The following is a 22,297-nucleotide window of genomic DNA, read 5'->3' on the forward strand; positions in this document are numbered from 1 at the left end:
GGATACTTTGATGAATAAAAAGTAAAACAATAAAAAAAAGCTGTTTTTAAAATATAAATATTTTGTAATAACAATACACTACTGGTCAGTAATTTGGGGTCAGTAATTTTTTTTGTTCTTTTTTTTTAAATAAAATCAATATTTTTATTCAGCAAGGATGTGTTAAAATGATAAAAAGTGATATTAAAGAAAATCTATTATTTGAATATATATTATTATTAAAAAAAATATTTTGAATAAATGCAGTTCTTTTGAACCTTTTATTGATCAAATATATTAGCCAGCAGAACTGTTTCCAACACTCATAATAAATCAGAATATTAGAATGATTTCTAAATGATCATGTGATAGACTGGACGTTACATGTGACACTGAAGGCTGGAGTAATGATGCCCAAAATTCAGCTTTGCATCACAGGAATAAATTATTTTTTTTAAGTATATTCAAATAGAAAACTATTATTTTAAGTTGTAATAATATATCACAATATTACTGTTTTTTTCTGTATTTTTGATCAAATAAATGCAGGCTTGATGAGTAACTCACAGTCCAGCATAATCACATCTTTCTGTCAGTCAGTTGTAATGGCTGTTGATCACAGCCCGGTGTGCAGCACACACACTTCCACTTATTGACAGGGAATTAGACAAACTCTTCATTTCCACAACGTCTCCAGGATTCAGAATCATCCTGGATGACGGTCTTGACTGCATGATCATGACATGATGTCAGGTTGCTACAAGGGTTGTGCTGACAAACCGGCTTGATGCAGCCGTACACCTGCTTTCCACACGCTCCGCTGTATCTAGTCATCCTGGACGACAACAGCCTCATGACCACAGCATGTCACACAGCTGCAAGGCTTCTTGAGAACAGGTACAGAGCACTTCACCTTGCTGCAGTCGTCTGACTTACATGTGTTCAGTCCTTTTCAGTCTTGATTTATTGTACTCTAAGTAAGTCTTGCTAGTAACAGCTCTTCTCTCACTCTGATGTTTCTCTCCTCAGCAGCCTGGTATATATTCACCTCTTCATCTCCACCAGTCCACAGCTCATAGCAGGAGAATGTGAGCAATTCTTCATTCGATGGGAGGGAGACTTTATCATGAGTCTCACTGTTTTAATTTTCAGTACTTCATTAAAGAGAGGAATGTGTCATTATTGCTCACAATGGGAAAGGATGTTTAATGAGAAGTAATTAAAAACTATGAATGGCACATGTGGAATCTTCATCTTATGCAATGCAATACAGTAATCACTTAATTTATTGCATGTTTTCATAGTATATATGAAAACAAAAACTACAAAAAAAAATGAATTCTGCGTTTATATCTCATAATTTTGTTTATATTGCAATTGCGAGAAACAAAGTCCTAATTGTGAGATAAAAAGTCGCAGTTAATTCCATACATTAATCTTTTTTCTTATACGGTTGATGTTTAATTCATGTTCAAAAGGACAGTTCATGTTCATTTTCTATCTTTATTCAACAGATACTGCTTTACTGCAATGTTGCATCTCTCTTGTTTTTGTTTGTGTCATCATAAATGGGTTTTATAAGAGCTGCTGAGTTTGGCATTGTTAGTAATGATGACATATGCTTTATATCATCATTGTCAGATTAGTCATAAAAACGAGATGAAACTCTGAACCTGTCCTCTCATGAAATATTCTTCAGCTCGGAGCTGTGGATGGTGGAGATGAAGATGTGAATATATACCAGGCTGCTGAGGAGAGAAACATCAGAGGAAAAGAAGAGTGGCTTCCAGCAAGACTCTGGAGTACAAAAATACACAGACGCAAATCATAATTCAAACTCCATCAGGAAAAAAGGAATTAAAACATGTAAGTATTCAACTCCACTCAAGATAATCAGTGCATTCAAAAAACTTGTTTTTTCTTGCCCTTTATCCTCTCTCAATCTCTCTTTTCTATTGCTTCAGTTCACACCATATCTTGTACTAAGTCTTCCATCAACAACTGCTGTAAAGTCGGCTGTTTCCCATCTTTAAGAGTGAAGTCAAACGACTGCAGCAAGGTGAAGTGCTCTGTACCTGTTCTCAAGAAGCCTTGCAGCTGTGTGACATGCTGTGGTCATGAGGCTGTTGTCGTCCAGGATGACTAGATACAGCGGAGCGTGTGGAAAGCAGGTGTACGGCTGCATCAAGCCGGTTTGTCAGCACAACGCTTGCAGAAACCTGACATCATGCCGTGGTCATGCGGTCAAGACCGTCATGCAGGATTACTGTGGATCCTGGAGATGTTGTGGAGATGAAGAGTTTGTCTCATTCCCTGTCAATAAGTGGAAGTGTGTGTGCTGCACACCGGGCTGTGATCAACAGCCATTACAACTGACTGACAGAAAGATGTGATTATGCTGGACTGTGAGTTACAGTCCTCAGGTTCTTCTGTTTTGTTGACTTTGACCATTTAATGAAGCTGGAAACTGAAACTAGAAGTATTAAGAAATCTCAAATAGAAAATAACAGCATTAAAAAGAAAAACATGACTGAAAGATTTATTTCTGCAGAAAGATGAAAGACTTCTCTGAAAGAGTGTGGTACTCCGATAGCACTAGTCTGGACAAAAATGCACAAATAAATTTGTCCATATCTGTATAATATTCTACAAAAGCTCCAAGGAAAAGGTAGGTTCAAACTCAAAATGAATCTTCAAGAGATAATCAACCAGACAATTATATTTTACCCCAATATATGTCAAAGTATGGAAACATATTTCCATCATGAAAAAAAAAGGTACATTTTAGTGCAACTTTCTCACAATTCTGATTTTGGAATTCTCAGTTTACATTTCACCAATAAGAATTATTTTCTCTCAGAATGATACAAATTCTAATGGATTTCTTCAATTGATTTTTCCACCACAGAAAGGTAAATGCAGCTTTTTTTTCCTTTTTCCTTTTTTTAAAATTAATAAAAAAAAAATTCAGTTACAAGTTTAGATCTTTTTTTCTCAGAATTGCAAAATCAAAAGTCAGAAAAGTAAGATATTTTCCATCAATTAATTCGTTTTTCCCATATGAAACGGACCTGAACTTGTATCAAGATAAAAATCTGACCAGAAAGAGCAAAACATTCCACTTCAGTTATTCTGATGCATTTTATTTTGTCAAACTAAGTGGAAAACAATCAGTGTGTTGCATAAAATTACTTATTTATAAAGGAGATAAAAAGGTCAACCAACCTGTTAAAATGACCCAATATTAAACACCAAACAGGCTCTTGTATCACTCTGACCTCAAGCCTTGCAATAAGCAGGACAATGACGATTGTCAAATAAATAAACAGACATAAAATAATGATTTATGTGAGGGTTATTTCATTATCTGAGACAACCGCAGAGTGCAGTAAATGTGAAACTAGAGCAGCGGTTGTAAGAATATGAATGAATCATTTTGGGAAAAAAAAAAATCATAAATAAAAAGTCCATTAAAACAAAGGTATCTGACTCCATAAAGCAGAGGCTGACTGCCTCATTTTAATGGCAGTTTCTCAGCTGGCCAGAAAGGATGTTTATAACCAACCAGCTGAGTCATAAATGCCATGTGACCAATGACACAGCAGTCATAGGGAAACGATGTCATGACAAAGCTAGTGGCACCACAACATACAAACACTTAAACCCTTCACAAACAATTATTCTGAGCTGTGAAGCCAAAAGCAGCAGAAAATAGAATTTTTGGATGCCATCAAGGCAAGAACATGCTTTACATCCTAAACAACCATTTGACTGGCTGACTGATTGATTGTGCAGCAAATCAGCTGCCTTTAATTTCAGACAACTAACATTCTCCAAATTAATTATGCAGGATATATGATCAAACATCACAGGCAAAGAAAATAAACCTTGTATATATATTAAAACTAAACAGAATGCCATTGCCATGACTTTCACACTGTGTGTGTTTTGGATGACAAATAATTTTGTCCAATTAAATTCGGATAAGACAGAGATATTAATTATTGAACCAAAAAACACTACAAAGAATCTTGTAGATTACAATTTGCAACTAGACGGATGTACTATTACTTCTTCAACAGTCAGAAATCTGGGTGTCATATTAGACAGCAATTTGTCTTTTGAAAATCAAATTTCCAATGTTACAAAAACTGCATTCTTCCATCTTAGAAACATTGCCAAGCTACGAAACATATTATCTGTTTCTGATGCAGAAAAGCTAGTTCATGCATTCATGACCTCTAGACTGGACTATTGTAATGCACTTCTAGGTGGTTGTCCTGCTTCGTCAATAAACAAGCTACAGGTAGTCCAAAATGCAGCAGCTAGAGTCCTTACGAGGTCAAGAAAATATGATCATATTACCCTAATTTTACAGTCTCTGCACTGGCTACCTATTAAGTTCCGTATCAGTTACAAATTATCATTACTTACCTAAAAAAAAAACAAAATGGTTTAGCTCCTGTGTACCTAACTAGCCTTCTACCACGCTACAACCCATCACGCACCCTAAGGTCACAAAACGCTGGACTTTTGGTAGTTCCTAGGATAGCAAAGTCCACTAAAGGAGGTAGAGCTTTCTCACATTTGGCTCCCAAACTCTGGAATAGCCTTCCAGATAATGTTCGGGGTTCAGACACACTCTCTCGGTTTAAATCTAGATTAAAAACGCATCTCTTTCGCAAAGCATTCGAATAACGCATCTCTTAAATTGTGAGTGTAGTTGCATCTGATCAAATGTGCATTTTTATTCATTAGCTTGGGTTAAACTAATTTTAGTTTGTTGGATCAGCAGCTATGCTAATGATGTCTCTATTTTGTTTCTATGTTTTAACTAGGATTTACACAAGCTCCAGTCTGGATCCAGAACCCCTGAGAAGAGATGATGCTGACCCTCAGAGGACCCTAGAGGATGCTAACCCTGAATCAACAAACAGAACTAACAATTATTGGTACAAGTGTGACTGCATCATATAACAATTATTAATTAATAATATTAATAGTGTTCATCGTCTGGCTGACTACGTCTTGTATTAATTTTTTCTAAAAATCCTGTCAAACGTGCACAAACTGACAGTCACCACCATAAGCTACTACTAAATATTGTAGAAACAATTTTCTGTAAAGTTGCTTTGTAACGATTCGTATTGTAAAAAGCGCTATACAAATAAACTTGAATTGAACTGTGTTTTATGTTAGCAAAACGTAACAAATGCTTACTGTATTTGTGCTTCAGCAGTGTGCTTTATTGAGCAGATTTTTTATTTTATTTTAGATAGCAATCGTGTGGCACTATCGAGGCATAGCACGAATTTGGAAGGGTTCAGGAGCAGAAGCAATGGCAACTGTCCTTTTGAGACTCAGGGTTTCTCCCTCAGGTGGCAGGAATGTAAAATGCTGCATCAGAGAGATAAAGAAGAGGAAGAGCTCCATACAAGCGAGCTGCTCACCTGGACACATCCTCTTACCTGGAAATCAGGGTCTGCATCAGTAAACCTGTTCTCTACTAGATTGATTAGGTATACGGTGTATGCTAAAATTAGACTAAGTCATTTATATACACACTACTATTCAAAAGTTTGGGTTGATTAATACATTGAAATAACACTTCCATTCATCAAGAATGCATGAAATTGATCAAAAATGATAGTAAAAACAACTATAAATGTGACAAGAGGTCTTATTCAAATAAATGCTGTTCGATACCAAAGTAGGAAAATTTTTTTTATCAGTTTCCACAAAAATATTAAGTAGCACAACTATTGATAATAATAATAAAGGTATTTTAAGCAGCAAATCAGCATGTTAGAATGATTTCTGAAGGATCATGGGACACTGAAGACTGGAGGAAAGATGCAGAAAATGTATTCAAATAAAAAACCCCAGCTATTTTAAATTGTAACAATATTTCACAATATAACTGTGAAATAAATGCAGTCTTAGTGGAGCATAAGAGACCTAATGGGAAACAATTACCAAACAAAACCTTTTGTGTAGTGTTTGTGTGAATATATTTGTTTTAGTTCCTCATCATTACCTACCTATTGAAAAGGGAATTAAATTTTCTCTCTTCAAAAATTTGCCATTTTCATCCAGAAAGTGAGCAGGATTGAATTCATATGGAGTGCAATATTCATTCTTGTCCTCCAGGATTGGCTTCAGCATTGGCAGCACCATCACACCCTGTCATAGTACAAAACATAAGAATTAAAAGGTTGGTTTACAGAAAGATAGATATATCTATTTATCTATTAGTGGTGGGCCGTTATCGCCGTTAACGTGCTGCGTTAACGCGAGACTCTTATCGGGCGAAAAAAAAAAATATCGCCGTTAATCTATTCTCAATGTTGGGTTGGGAGCTGGGTCAAGCTATGATGACTTTCACCTTGATATTTTATATAACCGACTGGTTGAGGCCAGCCTAACGGACAGCGACACTGAACCAGCACCATTGAGTTACATTCAAACCGCTGTCCTAAAATAACTGGATTTGAAGCTGATTAGTCAAACGGGACTCGTTTTTATGTTATGTATAATTAAGTAATGTTTACTTCAGATGTTATCTGCAGTGTTTACGGTCTTTTGGGACAGGATAAGCGACATATTTAAATCGTGTAGGTGGGTGTGTCTGCTGCGCGCTGATGACACAGGTAACGTTAACTGATCAAACACAAAAATGGCTTATTTCTTAATGAACAAAGTTATTCAGGAATTATTAAACGAACGTATTCGTATCAGAAATGGATTTTAATATATTACAATAAATTATACAATTATGTTGTTGATATTTCTCTATAATGAAAAAAATTAACATTTAATTTACTATCTGGGAAATAAAGCTTTGTATTTATTTCTTAAATCCGTACTGTATATAGTCAGTTATTTCTCTGAATAAATTCAGATTTCACAACTAACACTTTGTAGTTTGTTATATGTGTTGAGGTCGTGTCCGTCTGATGGTTATCATGTTCATGATGCTCACTACTGTAATGAACATAGCTTTTTAATAATTAGGGGAAATTCCCGACATTTAAAAAATAACCGTTTACATGCCTAGGGTGTTCGCATTGTAATAACGTACAGTGATACTTCATATTTATAAACCCTGACTTGTTAGGTGATGTTTTCTCATTAAAATCATACAAATTCCTATTAATTCAATGGAACGTTTTCGCACACTAGGGATTACCAATATGGCGGCGCGGCGGCTTCACTTTAATGACGTCATGAGCAATCCAGTTCTATATTATAGATCAGTGCTCGAGACGCTAAAAATAAGCGTTTTCAAGTTTTTTGATCAAAACGCTTGAACATCGAATTTGGTTATTTTTGCTCTTGTGCCGACAAATACATACGAAACATGTCAAAATATCCACCTTGGAAATTATGCTCGAAAAAACTGTCTGTTATTTCTTAAGTGAAAGTAAACAGTTGAGGGAAAAATGGAATGGATGTGTATTATACTGGATGCGTTCATGGTCTCTTAAAGGAACCGCGCCTAATTTAGCTACTGGCTGCTGTAATGTTAATCCAAGAAAATGAAAATCACTTACTGCTCTTGACTACTTTGTAGTTTTATCAGTCAAACCAAAAATTATTCAGACACCAGATATATTTTTTGATATAATATATATATATATATATATATATATATATATATAGCAAAACTGTAATGTGAGAAATGTTGAAGGTGTCTGAATAAATGTAGGTTTGATTGTATATTTCATTTTTACATTGAATACTATCCAGTGCTTTTTTTACATTTAATTATTTAGTTTCTGTACCTTGACACCTACAAACTTGAAAAAAAAACTTAAACATTGTGTAAATAGCACAAATAAATAAAAATAAACATACAAATTAGACAATTTCAAACAGGGCCCACTGGTACAACCTTCACCGGGTCCCCGCTGACCCCAGCTACGCCTGTTTCACACATAATCCGTCTGCAGTGTGTATGCAGTCCATATTCTGAATGCCGACGGCAGAATTCGAATGAGCCATTTTAATCTAATTTATCTATGCCCACCTCTAATCTCTCTCTCTCTCTCTCTCCCTATATATATATATATATATATATATATATATATATATATATATATATATATATATATATATACACACACACACACACAAAACCACACGAACACTACTTACCTTTGGTATGAGACATCCTGCTACTGTGGTGTCTTTGCTGGCAACTCTTGGTGGAATAAAAGCAAGAACATTTGCGAACCTCTGAATCTCATGGATCACTGCGTAGGTGTACGGCAGATGTGCCCTGTCTTCCATCAATGGCTGACGAGTCCGTCCAATCACCTGATCAATCTCAGACTGGACTCTCTCTATGTAAAGGAAATGTGCAGAGTAGGTGGACATGCATATACACATTTGCCTAACAAGCAGACAGTAATAGGAGTGGAGCGGCCCACCTTGCACTTCTGGATACTTGGCCATGTAGAGCACAGCCCAGCAAAGAGATTTAGCAGTACTTTCTGTTCCTGCTCCAAACAGATCCAACACACAGTATATCAGATTTTCTTCTGTGAATTCAGCCTCACTGTCCTTACACTGGGAACAATGGAAAGATGAGCAATAGGATGCAACCGTTGACAGAAAGAAGGGTTAAACAAGGCTTCCTACAGTAGAGCGTGCTGCAAATCATGTGTACAAAAAAAAAAAAAGGCTTAAAATGTTCGCATTATCATTCTGCAAGGATCTGCTCAAATCAAATACCTTTTCAATTTCATCCAGATAACAGTCAATGTAGTCTCTAGGATTGGATGGGTTTCTGTCCTCTTTGTGCTTCCTGACTTCCTCCTTAAAAAAGAGCTTAAGCTTGGACAGGTTGGCAAATGCAGTCTGGTGCTTTCCTGGCAGCAGGGACATCAGAGCGGGACAGGAGTTATAGAACTGTTTAGGGACAAACAAACAAGATATGCCTTTGCAAAATGCATTTTTTTTTTTTTTTTTGCATTCCCATTTTCTCAACACCAACAGAAAAAACACCAACTGTGTTTCTATGTCTTAACCAAATTAAGGAAAAAAATGTCAAGAGATCAATTACTTTGGTCAGAAGTGAGAAAGATGTCAAATTTGTCGTTGCTTCTTCAGTTGTATTATGAACACTAACACAAAGTTATGAAATACAGTGTTATTTTAGTTTAAATAAATTCTTCTGTTAAATAAATTAGATATTTTTAAAAAGTGTGCAACCAAACAGTTGTTGGTCCAATTGATATCCATAGTTTGGAAAAATAAAATCCTATGGAAGTCACTGGGGCCCAGAAACTGTTTGGTTACCCACATTCTTCAAAATATCCTGTGTTCAAGAGAAGAAAGAAACTTGAGGATAAGTAAATATCAAAATTTTCATTTTCTTGGGTAAACTATCCCTTCAATAACTGTGGGAATGCATTATCATTACAGTGAAAATGGAGAATTACAGTAAATTTGGTCCCATACCCGACCCCAGATATTGACGGGCAGCTTAAAGATTTCATCTGAATACTGCAACAGCTCATGAAAATGAAGGTTGTTATACTCAAACTTGTAGCCAAAAAACCAGGCTGCATATTATATTGCCCACTGCGTAGGTCAAGAGGTGATGAGGGTTGAATGGCAAACCTTGGAAAGCAAATGAGAGAAAGAATAGTTAAGGCTGCAATCTACTTTGTACTACTTTCAAATCATTGCCTGTAGAGCGCATTATGAACTCATAGCCTGCTGAGATGGATGAAGTGAAGCAGAATTGGTGCTCACTAACCTTGCTTGGCTTGCAAAGCACTACAGACAAAGCCACACTCTTGCAGGATGGAATATTCTAGAGTTTTCTTGCCAACACCAAAGTACTTAAGTGTTGCCAGAGCAAAACGCCTCTGATGATGCCACATGTGTCCACTAGAGAAGATCAGACCTACATATAAAAGGATAAAAATGACAACTAAAGTGTACCACCCTTTTTAGAAAAGAAATTGGTAACAACGATTACTCATGGCCTGCAAATTTGCTGTTGGGTCTGATATTTTTGCATAGCTTTGCAAAGCTGCATTACACTCTGACAGAGACAAATCAATCTGTGCTGAAATCCGTCATACAAACATTTGGTCAAACAAACCTTAAAGATCCTACACCAAGTGTATGAACACCAAATGTCGGCATGTAAATGTGGTCAGTTGTGTTGATAAATGTGGGTGTCTTCCAAGCATTTCTAAGTGAAACATTTTAAAGCACATAGTTTCAATACAGGGAGCTTCGAATTGTGAAAAGACGAGAAAATTCAATTTCTCATGTCAAATTAGAAATCCAGAATCACTGTAACAATTTACAGATAGTTATTGATGTTGCTTGTTATTGTAGCCACTGCAAAAGGTGATTTTACTGACAGGACTGGAGCAGTTAACAGCTTATGTCCAACCTATTTTATTAATGGAGCAAAACAAACATTGTCTGAAATGTGAATCCATATTAACATCTTGAATGAAAGCAGAATTAAGAAAGGTTTCTTGATGTTCTACAAAAAGCTGAACTGATGCACAGTTTGAGTTGGCAACGGTTTTAACAATGTTATACTTATGACCATTTTAAAGTGTAAATGGTGTTATTCATAGCGATGTTTTTGGTGCATGTACTGTGTTCCTCTACCTTTCCCTTTACAGATCCTGTCATTCACAGGGAAGTACGGCCGGTCTGTGAAGATGTCCGCCTGCTCCACAAACGCCTCTTTGAAACTCTCGTATCCAGTGAGCAGGATGCACGGTTTGTTTCCCAGATACAGTATGCTCACATCTCCATACCTCTCAGCAGTCTACCAAGATGTTATCTTGTAACGTACACAACTGTAGTAGGCAAATCATTTCTGCTCTTCATGTAACTTACCTTCAGAAAAAATTCCATTGGATCACTAAAGCCTATATTCAGTAAATTTCCAAACAAAGGCAGAGGGAAAGGTCCTGGCGGCATGTTGTTTGTAAGAACATCTCGCAGGTGTTTCACCAGCAGAAGAAGACAGAGAAATATCAGGAGACCCTGAACATTCATCCACTGCCCCATCAGCTGTGACAGCACTGACGCCATGCTTACGGATACAGAAAGAGTACTTATATACACAGTTTAGACAATTCACAATTCATCTGTGACCACACATGTCTGAATGTCAATAAATCAGATAGAAATCATCTGTGTTCAAATGCAGCATGCACTTCTCAATTGTTCTGTAAAACACACTTTAATATTTTTCACTAGCATTTCACAACCTTTAATTCGAGTTTAGGCTCATTAACTAGTAATATATACACATTGGCTGGGCATAACCACTAATGTTTAAAAGTGTTGTATTGTTTTATACTCCACAATATGCTATTGCAAAGGAAATGCAAAATATTAAATGAAGGGGAAATGTTGTGCTACTTACCCAGAGTTCAAACCAGACTTTTTTGTGTCCGAATTTCATCAGTAAACCTGAAGAAAACATGGCAATTTAGTGCATATGCATTGTAGATGCTCTGCAGTGTCTGATACCCAGAAATATTAACAACGCCAAAGCTTCTTCTCTTCTTCTTCTTCTTCTTCTTCTTCTTCGGATTTTACTGAACCAAAGCTTCTCAATCAACACAATTCACTTTTAAGCGCCAAATCGCTTCGCTACTTTGATTCGTTTTGGTATACACGTGTGATCTATGACGTCTGAGGTGAGCTTGAATTTTTTTAACGGACTTTTATATGTTAACTAAATTGTTAAAGTTTATTATAATGTTCAACCAATTCATCAATAAAAAGAAATAAAGATGAGAACTCTTAAAAAAATAGCTTTTTATATATATAAAAAAACATATTTTTCTAATTTTCACCTGACGACATTGACGCCAATAAAGAAGTCGCGTTGGTTATCCTACTGTAAAACAACAGACCTCGGGCTCGAACATTTCCCGCGGAATTAATGAATATTTACATATCACAAATTTAAATTCACACAACAAAAATGTTTGGGTTTTTTTTCGAATGGTTCTGGTTTTCACATTTCCTGATGGCAATCTGACGCTCCAGACAAGAAGTCGCGTTGGTTAGGCCTAGCTACTACAATAACAGCAGACCGTTCTAACGATTCTCACGGAATTTAGAAATATTTACATATCACAAGTTATTCATTCAACATCAGCAACATCAACATTTAATATATGGGTCACGTTTATGGCAAAGAACATGGATACTGATAGTGTAATGAATGTTTTCTTTACAGATTAGGCCATTTAATACCATTTGCGTAAATTGCATCAGCACAACAATACTTAATGGTAACAGACTAGCCATGTTCTGATGGCCAAGCAACATGTCTGAAATTATACATAATCTCAGACTGCTTTCACAAAGTGTTGATTGTATTGCAATGACCTCCACAGTCATGAGATCTCAACTTTGGTTTGAGGTGGAACAGCAGATGTGTGGTCAGTGTTGTTAGATTAGTAATCTACACCTCTTATTTTCATTATATCACACTATATGAATCAAAAAAAATGCATCAAATAGTAGTATTATTTGATGCTCTAACTTTTGCACTCTCTATTCTAATTCTATTATTCAAAAAAAAAAAAAAAAAAAAAAAATATATATATATATATATATATATATATATATATATATATATATATATATATATATATATATACAGTATATATAAACAGAAACATAGGCCTACTGTGATAATTACACTAATGCCTGAGTGTTTAAAAAAATCCCAGTGTTTCCTTTCATCTTAGTGTAATGAAGTAACAACATTTATTTTGCATGGGTAGAAAATAAGTGGGTAATACTTTAATTTTCAGGTTTAATATGTTAAAATAGCTACAGTAAATGTATTGAAACTGGCAGCAATTTCAGATTAAAATGCATAATTAAAAATTTGAATTAAATTATTTGTACAGGCTTTCTTTTTTATTTATTTTCAACAAATCACTTTTTGAAGACACTCTTAAAGTAAATGTGTAATATTGCCAAAACATTGTGACCATTTGAAACTGTTTTTTTTTTCTGTAATCATCTTATCCACTAGGTGGTGCTACTAGCTCAACAGATGTTTTTGTTTAGTCCACTGAAAGGGACAGTCCACCCAAAAATCAAAAATCTGTCATAATTTACTCACCCATGTTGTTCCAAATCTGTAAGACTTTTTTCTGATCTTTGGGGATCTACAACACCCCCAAAAGCTTGTTCTCCATCATTGCATACTCATGGATGAGACATGCAGATAACTATATAGTTAAAAGTTAAATCAACCTTCACTGTTATTATGTTTTATTATATTATCCACTGATTTTATATAATCAATGAATTCTGAAAAACAGTGAATGAAAAAAGTAACTTAGATATTTTCTTGTAAATTAAAAAGTAATGCGTTACTTTAACTTGAAAAAAGTACGGTATTCTGATTACGTAATTTGCGTGACTTGTAATGCGTTACCCCCAACACTGTAAATAAGTCTTCTGATGCTCATTAACCTTATTCAGTCTGTAGAGAGTCACAGAGAAAGCAACTACTTCAGGATGAAGTTTTCCAGAGTTTTATTCCCAAAACTAAAGTAGTTGACAAAGCAAAACATATCTGTTGATGTGGCCACTGCACAAGGTCAGATTTTATGATCAAAAACAAATTTGATGATATATTAAGAACTATAAGCGATACATGCCATCAACATAATTAAGCCACATTTAAGCATCTTGGATTATTTTATATTAGCAACAATGCAATACTTATTGAAAACAAAATAGACCATTACATTAGAAATGTGCACCATCAGTTCTTAAAGGAATAGTTCAACCTAAATTTTTAATTTGCTCAATATTAACTCGCCATCAGGTACCGAAATATGTTTGGAGAAATTTAGCATTGCATCTCTTGCTCACCAATGGATACTAGTGAATGGGTGCCATCAGAATGAGAGTCTAAACAGCTGTTAAATACAACACAAAAATCTAAAAGTAATTCACACAACTCCAGTCTATCAATTAATGTCTTGTGAAATGTATTGATCCTGAAAAGCTTCGTTTATAACAAATGCATCTTCTCTATCCATAATATAGCTTTCTCCAGTGAAAAAGTCTTCTCATGTGAATAAGGAGAAAAATATGCACACATCAAGCACCATTTACTTTGACCAGAAGTGACATCTTAAAGTTATAATTTCTTGATAATGGGTTTGTTTCTTACAAACATGCGTGTTTTTTTGTTTTCTTGCTTCATTAAACATTAAATGATGGACTGGAGTGCTGTGGATTACTTGTGGATTAATGTGATGCTTTTATCAGCTGTTTGGACTCTCACTCTGACGGCACCCATTCACTGCAGAGGATCCATTGGTGAGCAAGTGATGTAATGCTAATTTTCTCCAAATCTGTTCTCATGAATAACCAAACTCATCTGCATCTATGGCCTGAAGCGGAGTGAATTCTTAACAAATTGTATTTTTTATTGCTTTAAACTCAAAGCCAATTTCACATTTTCAGAGATCATGCACCATGTCAGAAAATACATTGAGGTCTCACTGTGGGGTCTGTGTCTGAAAAAGCCATTAGCACCAAGAAGTGAAATTACACCCTTCACCTCGTTCTGTCAGTGATGAATTTTTATGCCCAAGTGTTTGTTCATCACCAGAGACATATGCAGAGGTAATGGCCTAGATCGCTGCCAATGTTTACTTGACTTTCAATGGTTTGTTGGTTTTGTCAAAAGTCACAGAGTGGTAATCAGACAATTACTTGTGAACTGATCTTATTTAATGATCATGGGCCCTTCCTAGAACGTCATGTAACCTAGTTAATATTCATGAGCCACAGAACTGCAGTATTATCATCCTGTGAAGATACTTATGAGTTGTGTGGGCCTGTAAACGTACTGTCAGTTTAGTAATATTATAGAATAAAGACAATATACCTACTCACAAAAAGGGATGCTGTACTCTGCTGTAAAAAACACTCAAGGATTGTGGTCAGTTAATCGAATGGCCACTACTCCAAAAAAAAACAAATTGCCAAAATCAAGCTCAACGCTTAGTAGATTCTCTTTGATGGTAATTAAACTTCTTTGAGAAAAGACTGGATGTTCAATGTCTCTTTCATCATCCTTCAACTCTCTAACCATTGGGCCACCACTGTCCCCTAATTAGGTCACAACTGCCCCCTAACAAGGCTACGATTGCGCCCTATTAGGCCACGACTGGCCCCTAACAGAGTCTGAAAATTTGGGGCTGTCAAAACATTCATCAACAGAGCCATTGCATTATCAAATGCCTGCTGACAATCCCTTGATCCAAATGACTACTCCAGTCAGAACTTACAATATCGTCCAGATATGCTTCTTAGTCATGTCTATTGAATGTAATTAATATTTTATTCATTAAAAAATCTGAGATATGTTACAAACCCTTTTTAGTCTTTTAGAGGAAATAAGGCGTGCAACACTAAAACATTGAACACGTACTGGAACACCTGACCTCACACACAAACACACACACACACACACACACACACACACAAACAAATCTAGTTTAAGAAAGATGATAGTTTATTACAATGAGAATCAATATGACAACGACACCTCAAAGTCATTATATACACCATTTTGGCAAACCAAAGAAAAAGGTTCACAAAAGAAACAAGGGTAAAGAGAAAAGAACTAGACCGTGCCAAATCAAAGAAAGAAGTAAAACCAAAAACCAATCTTACTAGAAAAAATCTGAACAATATATAAACTGACTAAATTTACAAAAGAGACAAAAAACAAAAGATCTTCAGCGTCCAAGACGCCCCCAATAAACTACTCTTACTAACAAAACGAAAAATACAAACAGTGGCACAGGTCACTAAACTAGTGTTCTAGACACAATTGATAACTCAGTGTAGCACATGTATATCACGTGATATCTCAAACATGGGACGTAACAGATATATATATATTTATTAAGTATTGTTATGTTGTCTTTGAGTTGGTCTTGATAGTGTTCCTGTAGCTCAATTGGTAGAGCATTGCACTATCAAGCCCAAGATTGGGGGATGGATTCCCTGGGAACACATGATAGGTAAAAATTGATAGCCTGAATGCACTGTAAGTTCATTTGGATAAAAGCGTCTGCTAAAGCCATACATTTAATATTGATTAAATTTAGAGTGTTTTTGCTTAATATCCAAAGACTGTACAAAATAGAATTAAGATAAATGTCAATTTCCTTAATCATAATCTCTAAGAACGTTTGAGTTTAGAGGATCAGTGATCGATATGCAAAAGATTTAGTTTGTCTGCAAAACATTCTGATTAATTAAAATCCTAAATTGTTAGGAGTGGCTCTAAATGACATTGTCAAATTTCCTGCAAAAATTCTGTAAGAGGAAAGAATCTTTTGGGGGGGGTGGGTTATTTTATTCAAAGTGACTGTAAAGCTATATAATGAACACTGGTGTTTGAACATGATTCTGGAGCAGAGCTAAATTTTGAGTGATTAGAATCTACACTGTCGAGGCACAGCACGTATCTGGAAGGGTTCAGGACAAGCCAAGACGCCTATAGTTCCTTTCAGACTCAACATTCGTCCTTCAAGAGGCAGGAAGGTGAAACACTGCATCAGAGACGTGAAGAAGAGGAAGAGCTCCATACGAGCGAGCTGCTCACCTGGACACATCCTCTTACCTGGAAATCAGGGTCTGCATCAGTAAACTCAGAGTAAACTCACCGTACTACAGCTGTATGGACATGACCTACCTATTGAAAAAGGGATGAAACTGTCTTTCTTCAAAAATTTGCCATTTTCATCCAGAAAGTGAGCAGGATTGAATTCATGGGGGGTGCTGTACTCATTCTTATCCTGCAGGATCGACTTAAGCAACGGCAACACTAACACACCCTGTAACAATCAAACAGAAGTTATAGATTCATTCACGTAAATGCTGTATGGTACATAATACAAAAATAAAATGACCTTCGGGATGAGACGTCCTCCTACTGTTGTGTCCTTGTTGGCCACTCTGGGAGGCGTAAAGGTAACAATGTTAGCGAACCTCTGAATTTCATGGATCACTGCGTAGGTGTACGGTAGATTCGTCCGGTCATCCATCATTGGTTGGCGTGTCTGTCCAATCACCTGATCAATCTCAGACTGGACTTTCTCTGACAGAAAATATCCAACAAGAACATGCTGACAGCAGTTTTTTAAAGACAACCAACAGAAGTGACATGTTTGATTGACTGACATTCCCACCTTGTACTTCTGGGTACTTGACCATGAAGAGTAAAGCCCATCGGAGTGTGTTAGCGGTGGTTTCTGTTCCTGCTCCAAACAGATCCACCACACAAAACATCAGGTTTTCCTCAGTGAACTCCGCCTCAATGTCCTTACACTGGAATGGATGAAATACAGGAAACAATTCACATACAGAAAAAAACGTAATTTTCAGATATATCTGAACATTTCAAAATATAAAGAAATATATATATATACATACATAGATGCAAACTTTTCACCTTTCTTTAAAAATGAACTTTTTTTAGATCAAAATAGGTCACCTACGACTAGATCTGCAAATATCTGACGAGAAAGTGTTTTGAGTGGATTTTTGGGGTTACAAAAAACACAGCTAAACGTAAATGGTGATCTTACAAGGGTAAATAACGAACTAGTTTTTTCAATAAGTACAGCGTTTTCTGTAGGAAATATTCCAGAAATTTTGGACTTTCCAGGATTTTTTGGTATATTCTAGAAATTTCGGTCAAAATCTTCAGACATGTTTATGAAGATTGTTTTATGTACAGTCGGCTCCTGTGTTGGCAGCTACACACGCGCATGTAATGTTACTCTCGTAAACGAGTGGTGATGTTTTAAAGGGATACTCCACCCCAAAATGAAAAATGAAAAATTTGTCATTAATCACTTACTCCCATGTCGTTCTAAAACCGTAAAAGTAGGGGTACACAAGATATATTGGCCAATGATTAATGCGCAAGCTACGTAAAAGCTTTGTTTGCCTTCGGAACACAATTTAAGATTTTTGGGATGAAAACCGGGAGGCTTTTTACTGTCCCATAGACTGCCAAGTAAGTTACGCGGTCAAAGTCCAGAAAAGTATGGAAGACGTCGTCAGAATAGTCCATCTGCCATCAGTGTTCAACCGTAACATTATGAAATGACGAGAGTACTTCTTGTACACAAAGAAAACAAAAATAACGACTTTATTCAACAATCCGTCTCCTCTGTTTCTCTCCACATCTCTGTAAAAAGCATCCTGGTTTTCATCCAAAATATCTCAAATTGTGTTTTGAAGATGAAAAAAAAGCAGAATTTGGAAATAGTGACCAAACTAGGTTTCTGCTAGTTATGTTCCACTAAGCCACATATGAATGCTGTAACTACACCATTACAGGGGGAAAAAAAGCATCTTTCTCTCTAGGACAGACATGAATATTTACATGGGATATGCTAACGCATGTCCCAAATCCCGACTAGACTACCAATAATGGGTATATTCTTAAAGAAATATAAGTACACAAGGGCATCTTAGGACAACGCTACCTTCTCAATCTCCTCCAGATAACAGTCGATGTAGTCTCTGGGGTTGGACGGGTCTCTATCTTCCTTGTGTTTTCTGATTTCCTCCTGCAGGAAGGGCTGAAGCTTAGGTATGCTGGCGAATGCCGTCTGATGTTTTCCTGGCAGCATCGACATGAGGGTGGGAAACTGATTATACAACTGGAAAGAGACAAATAAAGGACAAACATATGTTCAAACAATGCAGTGCTTTTAATAACTATAGTTACATGAATGAAACTGATGTTTTAGCAAAGCACTGGTCAATAAAGCCAAATTCATTTCAGTTTAACTAGTTTTATTTAACTTTTTAGTTAGTTTTTTTATTTATTAGTCTTGTGATAGCAGGCTGATTTCGTACCCGACCCCAGTTTGAGATGGGAAGCTGTAATAAGTCATCTAAATACTTCTGCATCAGATGAAATTTATGGTCATCATACTCAAACCTGTGACCAAACACCAACCCACAGATTATATTAGCCACTGCATCGGTCACAAAATGCTGAGGGTCGAAGGGCAAACCTAGAAAAACAAGAAAAAAAATAAAAAATAAAAACGATGTTAAGACGGAAATATGCTTTTATTCAAATGCTGCCATATATTTGCTCAAAAAATTATTGCAGATTTGTACACACTTATTTTTCACTACTAAATTGTTTATATATTTTCTTTATTTATTATAACATTTTCATATATTTTTTATTATTCAATTATTGTTTATTCATTAATTAAAGATGATTACATTTTAATTTTTATTTACTACTAATAAATTACTTATTTATTCATTTATTTATCGTCATTACATTTTGTTTTTTGTTCATTTATTATTCTTAAATTATTACTTATTAATTTATTTAAGATTACGTTTTTTATTTTAATAATTATTATTACATTATTGCGTTTTTATTCATTTTATGATCACTACACTTTTTGTTTATTTATCATTATTCAAACATTAAAATACTGAAATGTTCTGTTTATTTAAATAAATAAATAAATAAATGCATAAACATTTAATTAGGAAAGATGAGCTCTGGTGTGGTTTCCTAGATGTACAGTATGACCTTCAAAAGACACTTGCACTTGCAGACGGTGGCCTGTACACGACAGTACAAACATTTATCCCTTCAAGATATGAAAAGATTATGAAAACTGTATTCTGGTTTTGACACATTTCATTGTCATTTTATTTAGATTTTCTGGAGTTTTGGTAAAAGAATGACAACAAATCTTGTTTGAGAAGGAGAAGAAAGGATGTTTGGTGCTAAAATGTTGCTCTCTGACCTCGTTCAGTCTGTATAGAGTCACAGAGAAAGCGACACTCCTGCAGGATGAAGTTTTCTAGAGTTTTCTTCCCCACACCAAAGTATTTAAGTGTTGCCAGAGCAAAACGCCTCTGATGACGCCACATGTGCCCACTGGACATAAACAGACCTACATGAGCAGAATGAAGTGGGCAAAAGATCAATTTACAATGAAAATGACATGTTATGTTTATGATTTTGCCAGAATTGAATCTGATTGCTGCAATATAGCTCTTTCTGCATCTGTACCTTTCCCTTTACTTATCCTGTCATTCACAGGGAAGTACGGCCGGTCTGGGAAAATGTCCGCCTGCTCCACAAACGCCTCTTTGAAACTCTCGTATCCAGTGAGCAGGATGCACGGTTTGTTTCCCAGATACAATGTGCTCACATCTCCATACCTCTCAGCAATCTAAACATGATCCGTACACATTATACATTCACACAAAATCATTAGACATATTTGTTTTTGCCATACAGGATGTGAATTACCCTCTGAAAGGAGCCCATTGGATCACTAAAGCCTACATTCAGTAAATTTCCAATCAAAGGCAGAGGGAAAGGTCCTGGTGGCATGTTGTTTGTAAGAACATCTCGCAGGTGTTTCACCAGCAGAAGCACACACAGAAATATCAGGAGACCCTGAACATCCATCCACTGCCCCATTAGCTGTGACAGCACTGACGCCATGCTTACTGAGACAAGACACGGGTTTTTTCACAGCTTAAAAAGACAGCACACATATAAAGCAGCTCAAATGTTTTCAATGTTGATAGTAATAAGAAATGTTTCTTGAGCAAATCATCATATTAGAATGATTTCGGAAGGATCATGTGACACTGAAGACTCGAGGAATGATGATGAAAATTCAGATTTGTATCACAGGAATAAATTACATTTTAAAATCTATGCCAATACAAAACATTATTATTATTGTTATTTGAAATTGTAATAGTGTTTCACTTTATTACTGTATTTTTCAGAAATATATGCAGCATTAGTGAGCAGAAGAGAGTTTTTTTAAAAACCTTAATACAGACATCTTACCAACCCCAAACAGTACGTGTACACTTATATAGTTTCATTTATTAAAACTATCAATAAATGTTTATAAACAACTAAAAAAGGGAGGCAATTAATAGTAAAACAGTTACTAAAACTTACTAAAATACTAAAACGAAAATGACAATGAAAAAGGAAAAATATTAATTAAAACGAATTTATATATATATATATATATATATATATATATATATATAAATAAAAGGGCTGTCAAGTGATACATTTTTTTTTATCTAATTAATTAGATAATGTTGCAATGAATCACAATTTATTCATCAAATGTAGCTGAGAAATCACCCCCAAACAATAATTAATGTGCATTATTGTATTAAATTAGACAAATATCAAATAAACATTACAAAAAGCTTTTTTTTTTTTTGGGTGAACTATCACTTTAATTAGTTTTTTATTCATATGGATTACTTAATTTTATTATCAAGTTTTATTTTTTATTAATATGGAAATTCATTCATCAAAATTGTGTGTTGCTTGGAGTGTTGCTTTAATATCTGCATTGGAACAAGACAGACATGCTTCTAAAATATATAACACATTAAAATTATTTTATTTATTAAACTGTTATATTAAACCATTGACTTCCATAGTAGTTCGGATACTAACATTTTTTTCAAAAATTCTTCTTTTGTGTTTCACAGAAGAAAGAAAGAAACTCTTACATGTTTGGGACAAGTGGAAGGTGAGTAAATGATAACAGAATATTCATTCTGGAACTTATTCTTTAATAACTTTTATCATTATCAGCGGCTAAAAGTGACTTTTGCCTCCGGTGTTCTGACAAATAATAATACTGATCTACCAACAATGTATTTATCCTACTGTAAGGCTAGGTATAGGGTTGGGTAGGTCTACATGTCAATAAAGCTTCACACCTTATCAATATCACGCTGAAAGCTAAACCTGATAGTTAATTTAGCACTTTTCATTATCGAATTATGCTTCCATCTGTTTTAATGGGAGGTAACGTTAGTAAAGTATGACAGGGAATCTGACAAAATACAACTTAAGTTGATGTTAAGTAAAAGTCGGACTCTCCGGAGTTACTAAACAAACACAACTAACAGGAGCAGCATCATTAATGGCAAACGATCGCTACAGTGCATAGATGTCGGTCAAGATAAAAATACTTACGAGAACGCCGTTTATTGATCAAACAATGAACTGTCGTGGAAATATAAATGTACGGCTGCTCATACAAAAACGGCAGGCGTCGGAATGCTGTTATGAAACGTGGTGTTATGAAAAAGTGTTGTGATGACGTCACGGGGTGTCCGGTTACGGCCCGTCCAGAAAAAAACTTTTATATATATATATATTTATATATTTATATATATAATTTAGTTCTTAAATTGTCCTGGTCCTAATAAA

General features: G+C 35.3%; 1 protein-coding gene and 1 pseudogene across 2 annotated transcripts; both read right to left on the minus strand.

The window, feature by feature from the left end:
* Positions 1-5,211: 5,211 nt before the first annotated feature.
* On the minus strand, positions 5,212-11,555 carry LOC127944777 (cytochrome P450 2J4-like; annotated as a pseudogene).
* Positions 11,556-15,517: 3,962 nt separating this feature from the next.
* Positions 15,518-22,201, minus strand: LOC127944776 (cytochrome P450 2J4). Of its 2 annotated transcripts, none has more exons than XM_052541021.1 (10): positions 22,061-22,201; positions 20,342-20,544; positions 20,099-20,261; positions 19,830-19,979; positions 18,907-19,067; positions 18,531-18,707; positions 17,223-17,361; positions 16,944-17,131; positions 16,727-16,868; positions 15,518-16,654 (listed from the first exon to the last, which is right to left on the minus strand). In XM_052541021.1, the coding sequence occupies exons 2-10, from the start codon at positions 20,537-20,539 to the stop codon at positions 16,467-16,469; spliced, it is 1,506 nt and encodes a 501-aa protein (XP_052396981.1). In that variant the 5' UTR covers positions 20,540-20,544; positions 22,061-22,201; the 3' UTR covers positions 15,518-16,466. The 2 variants fall into 2 exon arrangements, with proteins under 2 accessions (XP_052396981.1, XP_052396983.1); XM_052541023.1 differs by having other exon boundaries at positions 20,342-20,572; positions 22,061-22,136.
* Positions 22,202-22,297: the final 96 nt, after the last annotated feature.

The sequence above is a fragment of the Carassius gibelio genome, chromosome A23 (assembly GCF_023724105.1).
Source record: "Carassius gibelio isolate Cgi1373 ecotype wild population from Czech Republic chromosome A23, carGib1.2-hapl.c, whole genome shotgun sequence".
NCBI classification, from domain to species: Eukaryota; Metazoa; Chordata; class Actinopteri; order Cypriniformes; family Cyprinidae; genus Carassius; species Carassius gibelio.